Here is a 12,004-nt window from a genome sequence, read left to right as displayed (position 1 = left end):
TCTAATTGTCAGTACTTGTCATCTTTTTTCTTCAGCAATGACTTGAGAAGTATAAGAAACAATCAATTAAGAAACTCAAGAGCTATCTATATTCATCTTTTTTCTTGTTGCCCCCACTGATCCCTGATAATATTACATCACACATTTACATTTCACTTTGCTTATCACCTTGAAACAACCTTTTACCCCAAAATTTAAAACAAGAAAAACATAACCCAGAATAACGACACGGGAGAAACGAACACCAAAAACACAAACAACCACAAACCACATAATCAAAATAACTTAGGACCATATTGAAAAGAACTTAACCTTAAACTAGGACCAAATTGACAAATTTTAAACCTAAAGTAGGACCAGATTCGAAAGTACCTTGGTATCCAATACTTAGTTTGTTCAGATTCTTTGGACAATCTGGCGCGTATTTTAGGGCATATATCTCCCTCGTACTTCTGCACCTTGGATCTATTCTTGAACCACCTTTTCATAATATACAAACGGATGTCTTCCAGCATTGAGATGATTGGCTTGGACCTTGCATCCACAATTACGCTGTTGAAGGCTTCACTCATGTTGTTTACCAACGTGTCACATTTGGCTTGCATGGTAAACCTAGACCTGGACCAATATCTGCCAATACAAATTTGTTAATCCATTGTTAATGTGGAGAATCAGTGATATTGCTAACTAACCTTGGTGGTATTGCTATTAGATATTTGAATGCTTCCTCGTTCACTTCTTTAATGTTATGCATTTCTCTTTCCCATGCTCTTGGGTGCGTGCAGGTTGCAGCCTTCCACATCAAGCTTTTTAGTTGCTTGCTTCCAAACTTCTTTCTGAAATTGTTGTACAAATGGCGCATACAAAACCTTTGCTCAGCGCCAGGCAGTAGGTCTTGTATGGCAGGAAGCAAACCCTGTGTATATACTAGTCAGTTAGTTTTCATATTACAGAAATAGAAGAACAATGAACACAACAAAATATGGAAACATATAACCTTTTGCTGGTCGGACATAAATGTGCAGAACCTACATACATCATCACCTCCCAAGTCCTCAATCAGCAACTCCAGAAACCAGGTCCATGTGTCTTTGTTCTCAACTTCAACTACTGCGTAGGCTATAGGAAGCATTTGGTCATTTGCGTCACGACCTACAGCAGTGAGTAGCTCACCCCCATATTGTCCTTTCAAAAAACAACCATCAAGGCCTATGATGGGTCGACAGCTGACAAAGCTGTCCTTGCATGCCTTTAGACATGTGTAAATTCGCATGAAAATCTTCTCATCATTAACATCTTCCACTTTAACTTTAACTGTAGATCCGGGATTTGATCTGATTATCTCATGAGCATAATCATAAATCCTTCTATACTGATCTTTAAAAGATCCTTCAACCACCTTCGCTGCTAGTTGCTTTGCCCTATGAGCCATTGAAACTGACACCTTTGTATTCCATTTCCTTGCAGCTTTATTTCGTATATCAACCAGCTTCAAATTAGGATTCTCTATTAATGTGTTGTCTAAGGTTTTACTCAACCATTTTGAATTCATCAAATTTATACTAAATTCTCTGCTGCACTTATGACGGTTTTGAACTTTCCTAAGCTGCCATGTTTGACAAGAAACCAGAAATCCACAATAAAGGGACCATTCGCACTTTCCTTGCGCCCCTAAACATCTCACCCGCACTCTTTCCTTGTCATTTTTTTCAAACTTCAAGTTCCTACCAGCATGAACAGCATACGTTCGTACCCCATCAACAAATTGTTCCTTGTCCACAAAGGTTGTCCCCACCTCCCATTTGTAATCAGCCATGGACTTAGGCTTCTTAAATGTACCAAAATAACCACTCATCCCATCATGTTCTGTCTCACTACCACTGCCTTCAATGCTACATAACTCTTCTGACTCCCAACTATTATCAGACAGTCCTCTATCTCTACTCCTACCATCATTTTCTGATTGACTTGCACTGTCTTCACTATCATGGTTTTGTGAACTAGGACCAACTTCGCCTTGACCATAATCAACATCTATTTCTACATCAACTACGCCTTCAGTACCTCCATTACCACAACCCCATTCGTCTCCATCACTATCTCCTATACAGTCTGCATCAGAATCAATCCAACTATCAACCTCAACCCTTTCATCATCACAATCCCTTTCATTATCCAGCCCTTTATCAACTCCAACTTCTGCTTCAACTGTACCCAAATTCTCACCTCCAACTTCTGCTTCACCTGTACCCAGATTCTCACCTCCAACTTCTGCTTCATCTGTACCCAGATTCTCAACTCCAGCTTCTTCTTCACCTGTGCCCACATTCTCACCTCCAACTTCTTCTTCACCTGTGCCCACATTCTTAACTCCCACTTCTTCTTCACCACACCTCCTTAAACTGTCAACCACTTCACCTTCATCTGATCCAATTTCAGTGTCTTCGTTCCTAGCATCATCAACTGGAGCAGAAGTTACATCTTCAGGTGGAGCAGACCAGACTACAATCTCAGTTCCTAGTACCTCAAATTCACTAACAGCATGACTGTTTTCTCCACTCTCTACAGGTCTCCCATCATCTCCTTCAGGTTCCACTATATTATCATCTACCTGGGCCTCATCAACTCCATGCACAACAAACATATGCACTTCACCGTAATGTCTTGCGATATGAAGCATATTAAGTGCACCCCTGTCATCATTCAAAGGGTGCAACAACATCTCCACACAATAACATAATCCCTTTACGCTATGATACCCCATTTCCTTAAGAGACCCCAATATTTTGAAATAACTCCAGTGGTCAGGATCGCATGACCAATGAGTAGTTTCTCCACCAACATACTTACACCACTCATTTTTAGCAAATTCACCACGGTGGTGGACCACAACCTCAAACCTTTCATCAGACATTGGAAACACAAAAAAACCCACAAAAAAACCTGCAAATGGTAAACAATGTTTAAATGGGGGGAACAAATACGCTTTCTATAACCGACAAACCGACAAACCGACAAGTAACCATGAAACCCACCCACCACAGATAGCGACAACAGAAGCAATTAAAAATGGTGGGTCACCAGCGAAAACAATAAACAATGCAGCACCGATTATACAAAACCCTAATCATTAACACTAAACCCAATCAATTCCGACAATCAGTAATAACCTAAAGCACGACATACCTTCACGATGAGATCGCTTTTTCCCTCCGCAGCGATTGAGCAAAGATGAGCGACGAAATTGGATGCCAGAATCCCTAATGCGAGCCCCAAATCCACAAGTTCAAAGAGCGAGGACGAAATCCCTAATTGGCCCCCCAAATCCACAATTTCAAAGTGCGACGACGAAATCCCTAAACCTAAACCAAATTTAATCAGAGATTAACCCTAAACAAATCCACATTTTCAATTAAATGGTCAGCATAGTGCAAACGTCCAACTCACTGAACAGTATCCACGTCACAATGCAAAAACCACGCTGGCACTGTTCCGTTAACGATTTTGACGGAGTTAACGAAAAGGACTTGATTGAAAACAAATTACGAAAAGTAGGACCAAACTGAAAACATTTTCAAAGGTAGGACCAAAGTGAAAAAAGTGGTCCTAAACTAGGACCAAAAGACCATTTAAGCCTTAAAAGTAATAAATAAATAGTAAAATAAATAGTAATATTTAAAATATTTCAAGAATATTTCTAAACTCTAAAAAAATAATTAAGAAGGGTTGAGAGATTTATGAAGTGATAATAATTTCTGCTATTCTTAATCAAACTTGCTTTTCGTTAATCCTTACCTCTTTGAATTTATTTAGTTTACATTTCTCAAACCTTATAATTATAAAAGTCTCTTCAAATAATTCACAAAAAATTATAGTATAATACTACACAAAATCATTTTTATTTATTAGAAAGCTATAATTATAGTGTATACTTTTAGTTTCACCTTTTTAATATAATTTTCCAGGTGGAATTAATTATAAAAATATTTGGTGAAACTTCAATCTAACTTTTTTTTTATCTTATTTAAATTAAATATAATGGAGATTATGTTAATTCTTGGTATTAAACTCCAAATAAATTAATTATTTTTTAATTAGCAAAGAAAATGTTTTTTATATATTTTAATCTTGAACTAGTATATTATAAATTGAAGAAGCTATAACAGATAGTTGTGTATGGCATATATATTTTTATATATATATAATAGTAAATATGATTATATTAAGCAAGAGGATTATATTTAAAAGATGCCCCTAATGAGGGTGATAAAATATATTGATGAATAAGAGAGGACAAAAGTTACACTGAATACCAAAAAAGGTGACAAGTAACTTGGAACTTTCTTTCTTGCAAATTGAACCCCCATGAAGCACTTTATTCTCTTTCACAAGCTCAAACAACAATGTCTGTTGCAGAAGACTTGTCTACTCATCCTCCAACTAAAAGCGCACAAACCATACATCTTCTGTAATGTCTCAGAAAGGAAAATTGAACACACACATACACATGTGTGTGTATCTATATATATATATATTCCCTAGCAAGGAAAGCCAGCATAGCAGTTGAGAGCACCAGCATGGCGTGTGAGCCTGCTGACATGGGTGCCATCCCTTGGCTTCATGATGAGACCCTTCTTGTATGTCATCTGGATGGGAGCACCTGTGGTGTTGAAAGTGGCACCGTTCATGAGAAGGTCCATGTCTGATTGCCACTGCCATTGCATCCATTGTTCAGGTGTAGCGTAGTCTCTGTGTGTGATTTCCTTTGCAAAATCGAGGTTGGGAGCAATGAAACGGTTTCCCTGGCTAAGAATAGTTGGCTTTGAGCTTCCACCAATGGCGTAAATTTGCCAGTGAGTGTAATCGTTGTTAAGAACGTGGAAGAATCCAAATCTGCACCTTGGCATCCTCTGGGACAGTCCCTGCCCGAAGTGGTTGAATGCCACCGTTATCTGCATGAGCTTGTCATTGACGTGGGGGTTTGTGTCACTGGCACCAAACAACATCACATCGTTGTGTCTCGTCATGTGGCAGTTGGAGACGGTGATGGCAGTGGATCCCTCGATCACATCGATGAGTCCATCGGCAGAGTTAGAGAGGGAAACATGATCGATCCAAATGTTGGAAGCTCCGAAGATGGAGATGGCATCACCATCACTCCTGGTTCTGTGTCCAACGTGGTTGTAAGAGTCCCTGATCATGCCACCATCCTTAGGCACGATGTTCTTCACGCGAATGCCGTGGATGATGATGTTGTTCACGAACTGCATGGTGAGGCCACCACCGTCCTTGAACTGAACGTTGGCGCCACGACCGTCGATGGTCTTGTCGGAGGAAATCATAAGCTCCTGCTGCAGAGTGATTCTCATGCTGCGTGAGAAGGTGATCCAAAGTGGACCCTGTTGGGTGACAGCATGACGGATGGTTCCTGGCTTAGGGTTCTGCATGTCGTCGTCGGAGGTATCATTGACAACATAAATGGGTCCACCGAGGCCTCCCACTGCGCGTCTTCCGAACCCTTTTCCGCATTTGGCCAACTGGTACCTGTCGTTGGCCCAGTCTTTGTTGCACCTCCAGCAATTGTCAATGGGGTTGGTGCTGTCACATGGCCCAAAAGCAGGGTTCCTGGGCGCCCTCAGTCCCCTCCTGGTGCTGTTTTGCATGGCAAGATGAACATGGTAATTGAGCTCACTGGCCACGAATTCCGGAGTCGGCACATAGGACTCGAGAGCGATTGCGTGGGCCTTCTCAGCTTGATTTTTCAGAAAGTCGTCGTATTCAGCAATGCCAGCCTCAAGGCATGGGATGATGATGGCCAAAGTGAGCAACATGGTGAAGACAACCTTTGCAGCACTTCCTGCCATGGTTTTTTGTTTGGTTTTGTGTGGCTAGGTTGTCCAAGGTCTAGGGAACTCTGTTGAAACCCAACAAAGACCTTGGCAACTGTGCCAGTTAGAGCAGAGGATGAGAGATCGTTGTTTGGCTTGTGTTATTTCTCCATCACTTCATCTCTTTTATAGTACACAAAGCCTTAACATAACAACGGTCACCCTTCAGATGCGGCGTGTGATTCCGATTTTAGCAACTAAAGATGTGGCTTCCAAATCCTTCTGTTCAATCTCAACCATAAAACTCTGCTATATTTATGTTAACTTCAAAAATACAACTGAAAAAGCGGAATAATTATTTGTTATTTTTCACCCTGCTTAAAATTCAATAATTATTTTTTAAAAGTTGTTGTATTAATTTATAAAATAAGAATGGTTGCACTAAATTAATTTGATCGATTGTTAATCACAATAAAACATTAAAGTATACATAGAGAACATTATTATTATTATTATTATTATTATTATTATTATTATTATTATTATTATTATATCAAAGACTATATGTTTCTCCGGTAAGTATCATAAAATACACTTATTAGGTCTTATATACTTGTTATACGATGTGAGGTCAACTCATCCAACCATACAAAATTAATCTATCAAACGATATCTGTTTACCTACATATCATACAATACAAGTTTGATTATAGATAAGATGATATAGGTTTGACTTTTTTTTTTTTTTTATATTAATCAAAAAATACGAGTATAAGCAAATCAACATGGTTTTTTTTTTTTGGGTCTATTTTAAATAAAATTTGTATAAATGATTCATTCATTTTTTTTTTGTCAAAAAATTTTAAGTCGTCAAGGTGGGAGGCGACATTACAGATGAAGTCGTCCTCCACCTAACCGGTTTCTTTATTTTTTTTTAAAAGGCAATGTCGTCCTTAAAGGACGTTTTGTGTGTGGTGGAAAAAGTAAAGTCGTCCTCTAATATAAAAAATTCACTTTTTCAGTTATTTTTTTCGTAATAAATAAATTTTAATTATTTTTTAGTTTAAACTTATTGGATGAATAAATAGTAAAAAAAATTAATGGAATAAAAATAAATATTAAATTAATATATTTTAACATTGATTAATAATTAAAATAAAAGTGAAAAATTTTAAACAAAAATACATAAAACTTCTCGTTCAAAAAAATGATAACTGAAAAAGTTAAAAAAATAAGGAAAAATAATAAGTGAAAAATAAAAATAAAAAATCAAAACTGAAAAATTTGAAGAAAAGGAAAAATAATGAAAACTGATAAATTTGAAAAAAAAAATAGGAAAAATTATAAAATCTTATATATTTAAAAGAAAAAATAGTGAAAAGTGAAAATTTTGAAAGAAAAAAATAAAAAATAATGAAAATTGAAAATTGAAAATTTTGAAAAAAAAAAGTGAAAAGTGAAGTTGTCATGTTAGAGGACGACTTCACTTTTCATTTGAACCAAAACTGTCATCTCCAATGAAGACATTGCTTTTAAAAAAAAAAGGAAACCGGCCGGGTGGAGGACGACTTCATCTTAATGTCGTCCTCCCTCATAACGACTTGACTCAATTTTGAAAAAAAAAAATCAACGGATCATATTTTACAATTTTGTGGTCAACCAGAGAGACCCTGAAATACAAAAAAGCCAAAGCAATAGACATTTGCAACACCTTACTTAATGCATTGTCCGATCAATATATTTATCATTTAATTACTCTAATTATGAATTAATTGTTGCATTGATCAAACTATTTCTAGATGAATAATAAAAATTAGAAGATTTCATAAGATAAATTATACATTGAGAATTGAAAGTTATCGTAAGTTATCAACTGACTCTATAATAAAAATTACTTTAAGCAACAACACAAAATTGTGAATTAAACCACAAAAACTGGGGGTTAAAGTTTAGACAATAATTTTTTAGGCGTAGTCTAGGTGAGCGTAGGTGTAGGTAATAAACCATAATTTTCAGTACGACAACAATTTTAAAATTGTTGCTTAAAATCTTCATAAAAAGCAACAATTTTGATGTATGTCTTTTTCAAAACTTCACATTTTCAACACTGTAAGCTCTTGACGTTTTCAGATCTAAAATCAACTAAATAAAGATAAAAGAGACTTAAATTATGTTTTTTTAAGGCTTTTGTAAAAATGTTTGCTAGTTATATCTTGATAGGAACAAAATGAGAGGGGTGCAATTATCTTGCAATTTATGCGCCCCTTTGTGGTATATATGAAGAATAAGTTCAACATCTTTTCTTTGAGTGTATGGTATCTAACTTTGCTTGGAATCTTTGCTTTAAAGGATTTGGAGTATTAACAACACAACATAACCAAACTTTACAATATATTGATCAATTTTATGCCTGATTTGAATGTAAAAGGAAATAAGTTTCAGAAGGTGATATGGGTGACTATGATTAGAAGTATATGGGATCATAGGAATTTCATTGTATTTAGAAACAGACAAAGAGATGGTGAGGAAATTTTTGGAATAACATGGTTGAGAAATAAAATATCAAAGGCAAGTAACAAGATGAAAGAGTGTGATAAGGTCCCCATAAATCTTAATGAACTAATTTAAACAAACTGCTTGTAGTGTGCTCACTTGGTAAAAATTGATTCCTATGTTGTTTAGCACAGGGCATATATCACATATTCGATTGTTATTGCTTCTACTAAACTGACTCACATAAGGGATGACCACATAAATATCACATAAATAGTTAGATGCATCAATACTTCAATTTGGATCACGTATTCGTGTCAGACACATATCTATATCATATACTTTACCGATACTTATCAATAAAGTATCTATCTTATAAAGCAGTAGTACTATTGTGATAACAATAATTTATAATTTTTTTTTATTTTGACAATCTTTAGTACATATGATTATAATTTGGATTCAGACAATATGAGTCATATATTTATCATAAATTTAAGAATTTTTATGTGCTTTTCAATATACATATATCATGTATTGTATCCTATTATTTTCAAAATAGATGTATTAGCATATCAGATGCACGTCATATCTAATAAGTATTGTATCTGGACATCTAGATTATGACTAACATTTTATTTTACCTCTATGAATTTATATGGTTACCCACGTCTATAATTTTGTACTAAGCAATTATGTTGGTGACTATCATGAACCGAACTTTCATATAAAACATGATTCCTTTATGAGTTCACCTTAAGGCCTTTTTTTTTTTCTACAAATGTATAATTAACTTTTAGATGACCTTTAGTTTGTTAACCCAATGACCTTTAGATGACCTTGCAAGCATTATAAGTTAATTATTTTTTATTTTTTCACAAGCCAAATTGCTACGTGGAAGAATAAAGAAAGTGATGTTGATGTTAGGATTGTTGTTACCAGAGTTGTTTGGTTAGTACCACATACATTACAAAGCCAAATATATACGTAACAATAAAAGTTATGAGGAGTAACCATTTATTTGTAACGAAATTGGAGAATTAGATTTGTGTACACACGTGGAATAGTTTTGTGCTATCATACCACTTGGTATACACTATTTGATGTACAAAGCCAGATAAAAAGGTAACCATATAATTTATGAGAGGTAACCACTTATTTGGTAGAAAATTGGATTTCTTTTGACATGAAAAAAAAATTGACACATCATTTATGGTGATTACTTAGTGAATTTGAACTTTTGTAAATAAATATATTTATTTCTTGATTGTGTAGAATTTGTAAAAGAAATAATCACATAAATGATAAATGATGTGTGATAACCTTTTCTTTACATGCTACTTAAATTAATGGCTTAAATATACATTTGGTTTCTATTTTTATTGTTTTTATTAAATTAAGTCTTCATTTTTGTCAAAATTTGGTCAATTTGGTCCTTTTGACTAACGGTGTTTAAATAGTTAACGTTTTTTAACAATCCATGACATCACGTGTTAGCTCTTGTTATTTTTTTCTATTTTTTTTAAAATTTTTTAAAATATTTAAAAAAAAAATTGAAATTTTTTTTAATTTCAAAAATATTATCCACGTGTCAAGTCATAATTGTGTCATATGTCAATGCTACTGCATCTGTCAGTTTCTGGTTGTATTATTTCTTTTTGTTCAATTTAGTCTTGATATTCGTTATTTTTTTTTTCAATTCAGTCCTTATATTCGTTATTTTTGTTTAATTTAGTCCCAATTTTTTTTAAAATGAAATAATTTAATTTTTAAAATTGAAATCATTATTAGTTATTTTTCAAATTCAATTATAAATTATTATATTTAATTATAAATTGAATATAATTCTTAGATTCAATGTTAAATAGTATATAATCATTTAACTATTACTAAAATATAATTATTAAAATTTTAAAAATATATTTTAACATTTGTAAAATTGACATTTAAATCTAAAATATTTAATATTTTTATTGAATTTTAGATATTAAAATCTAAAATATTTTATATTAAAATTTTATTTTTAAATATCAATTTTAAAAGTATTTTAGAATATAAATATTAGAAAAAAATATTTAATAATTATATTTTTATAATATTTTAAATAATTATATTCTATTTAACAATTAAATATAGGAATTTTATTCAATTTATAATTAAATTTAATAATTTATAATTAAATTTAAAAAATAATTAATAAAAATGTCAATGTTAGAAAATATTAATATAATTTGTATAAAAGATATTAAATTTGGTTTAAATTTGAAAGGGATAAAATTGATTTATTTTAACAAAAATTAGGATTAATTTAAACAAAAATAACGAATATAGGGACTAAATTGAACAAAAAAAAATAACAAAACCACAAATTGACATTTGGCATTAGCATTGACATGTGGACAATTTTTTTGAAATTAAAAAAAAATTAATTTTTGGTATAAATACACATTTGGTACCCAAACTTTTTCGGAAAGTTCAATTTGGTACCCGAACTTTAGGAATGTTCAATTTGGTACCCAATTTTCTAAAGAGATTCAATTTGGTCCTCTCCGTTAAGTTGGAGTTAATACCGTGTCCGTACAGGACACGTGTCAAGCCATTAAATTTTAATTTTATTTTTATTTTTTTTTTCAAAAAAATTAATTTTTTTTTCCAAAAAATTAAAAACTAGCACGTGTCAGTTTATCATCGTGCCACGTGGCAGCTTACAATCATGACATGTGGCAGCGTAATAGTTATTTTCAATTTAGTACCTAATTTAAATTTTTGGTTCAATTTAGTACCCAAATTTTTTAAAATGATCCAATTTCGTGGCTTGACACGTGTCCTGTACGGACACGGTGTTAACTCCAACTTAACGGAGAGGACCAAATTGAATCTCTTTAGAAAATTGGGGTACCAAATTGAACATTCCTAAAGTTCAGGTACCAAATTGAACTTTCCGAAAAAGTTTGGATACCAAATGTGTATTTATACCTTAATTTTTTTAAATATTAAAAAATTAAAAGAAAAACAACAGCTGGCACGTGGCATGTACTGTTAAAAAATGTTAACTATTTAAACACCGTCAGTGAAAAGGACAAAATTGACCAAAGTTTAACGAACATTAATACCTAATTGAACACAAAACGAAAATGAGGACCAAATTGAATAAAAACAACGAAAATAGGGACCAAAATATATATTTAAGCCTAAATTAATTAACTTATATTTTTTCACAAACCGAATTTCAATGATTAAGAATAAATGAAATGATGTTGGTGTTAGGATTGTTCTTAGCAAAACGACTTGGTTGACAGTTGTTGAATGTACAAAAATCAGAAACACAAAGGTAACCCTATAACTTATAGGTTGTACCTGATCGATACTATTTCGGTGCGGAACCAGACGATCTCAAGAACCCTCTGTGTCGAACCTCCTCCTGCTCCTCCCTGGACTCCTCCTGGATCTCCCTGCCGTCTGCACTCCGGGGGTGGGGTACCTACAGGCACTCTGACGCTCAAGTTAGAGAGTGATTGATATGGGGTGCAGTAGGTTAGTGAGAAAAGCGTACCTTTACCTGTTCACTAGGCCTTAATTTATATTAATTTCTTAATGGACCTGTTATTATTATTTGCGGGCCGTTTGTATTCGAGGATCGATTCTTTCCCTTTCCGACTGAGGTTGCACGCATCGGTTCTTTC

At 33.6% G+C, this 12,004-nt stretch overlaps 1 protein-coding gene and 1 pseudogene across 1 annotated transcript; both read right to left on the bottom strand.

The window, feature by feature from the left end:
* Nucleotides 1–275: 275 nt before the first annotated feature.
* LOC146886670 (uncharacterized) lies at nucleotides 276–4,367 on the bottom strand. The gene is made up of 6 exons (XM_085672631.1): nucleotides 4,314–4,367; nucleotides 3,448–3,562; nucleotides 3,171–3,362; nucleotides 998–2,943; nucleotides 693–916; nucleotides 276–630 (listed from the first exon to the last, which is right to left on the bottom strand). The coding sequence occupies exons 1-6, from the start codon at nucleotides 4,365–4,367 to the stop codon at nucleotides 276–278; spliced, it is 2,886 nt and encodes a 961-aa protein (XP_085528757.1).
* LOC114181633 (pectate lyase pseudogene) lies at nucleotides 4,236–5,997 on the bottom strand (annotated as a pseudogene).
* Between the last annotated feature and the right edge of the window lie 6,007 nt (nucleotides 5,998–12,004).

This window comes from Vigna unguiculata, chromosome 4 (genome assembly GCF_037176805.1).
Source record: "Vigna unguiculata cultivar grain cowpea cultivar isolate G323 ecotype 2 chromosome 4, ASM3717680v1, whole genome shotgun sequence".
Classification (NCBI taxonomy): Eukaryota; Viridiplantae; Streptophyta; class Magnoliopsida; order Fabales; family Fabaceae; genus Vigna; species Vigna unguiculata.
The sequence above is the reverse complement of the archived record's forward strand: the minus strand, read 5'-3'. Positions and strand labels throughout refer to the sequence as shown.

Coding starts and splice junctions, on each gene's coding strand:
- LOC146886670 (XM_085672631.1), bottom strand. CDS start 4,367: ATGGGGGTTCAATTTGCAAGAAAGAAAGTTCCAAGTTACTTGTCACCT. Junction 3,563..4,313: donor GTTACTTGTCACCTTTTTTG/GTATTCAGTGTA, acceptor AAATGTTTTCAG/TTTGGTCCTACTTTTCGTAA. Junction 917..997: donor TTATGTCCGACCAGCAAAAG/GTTATATGTTTC, acceptor GTATATACACAG/GGTTTGCTTCCTGCCATACA.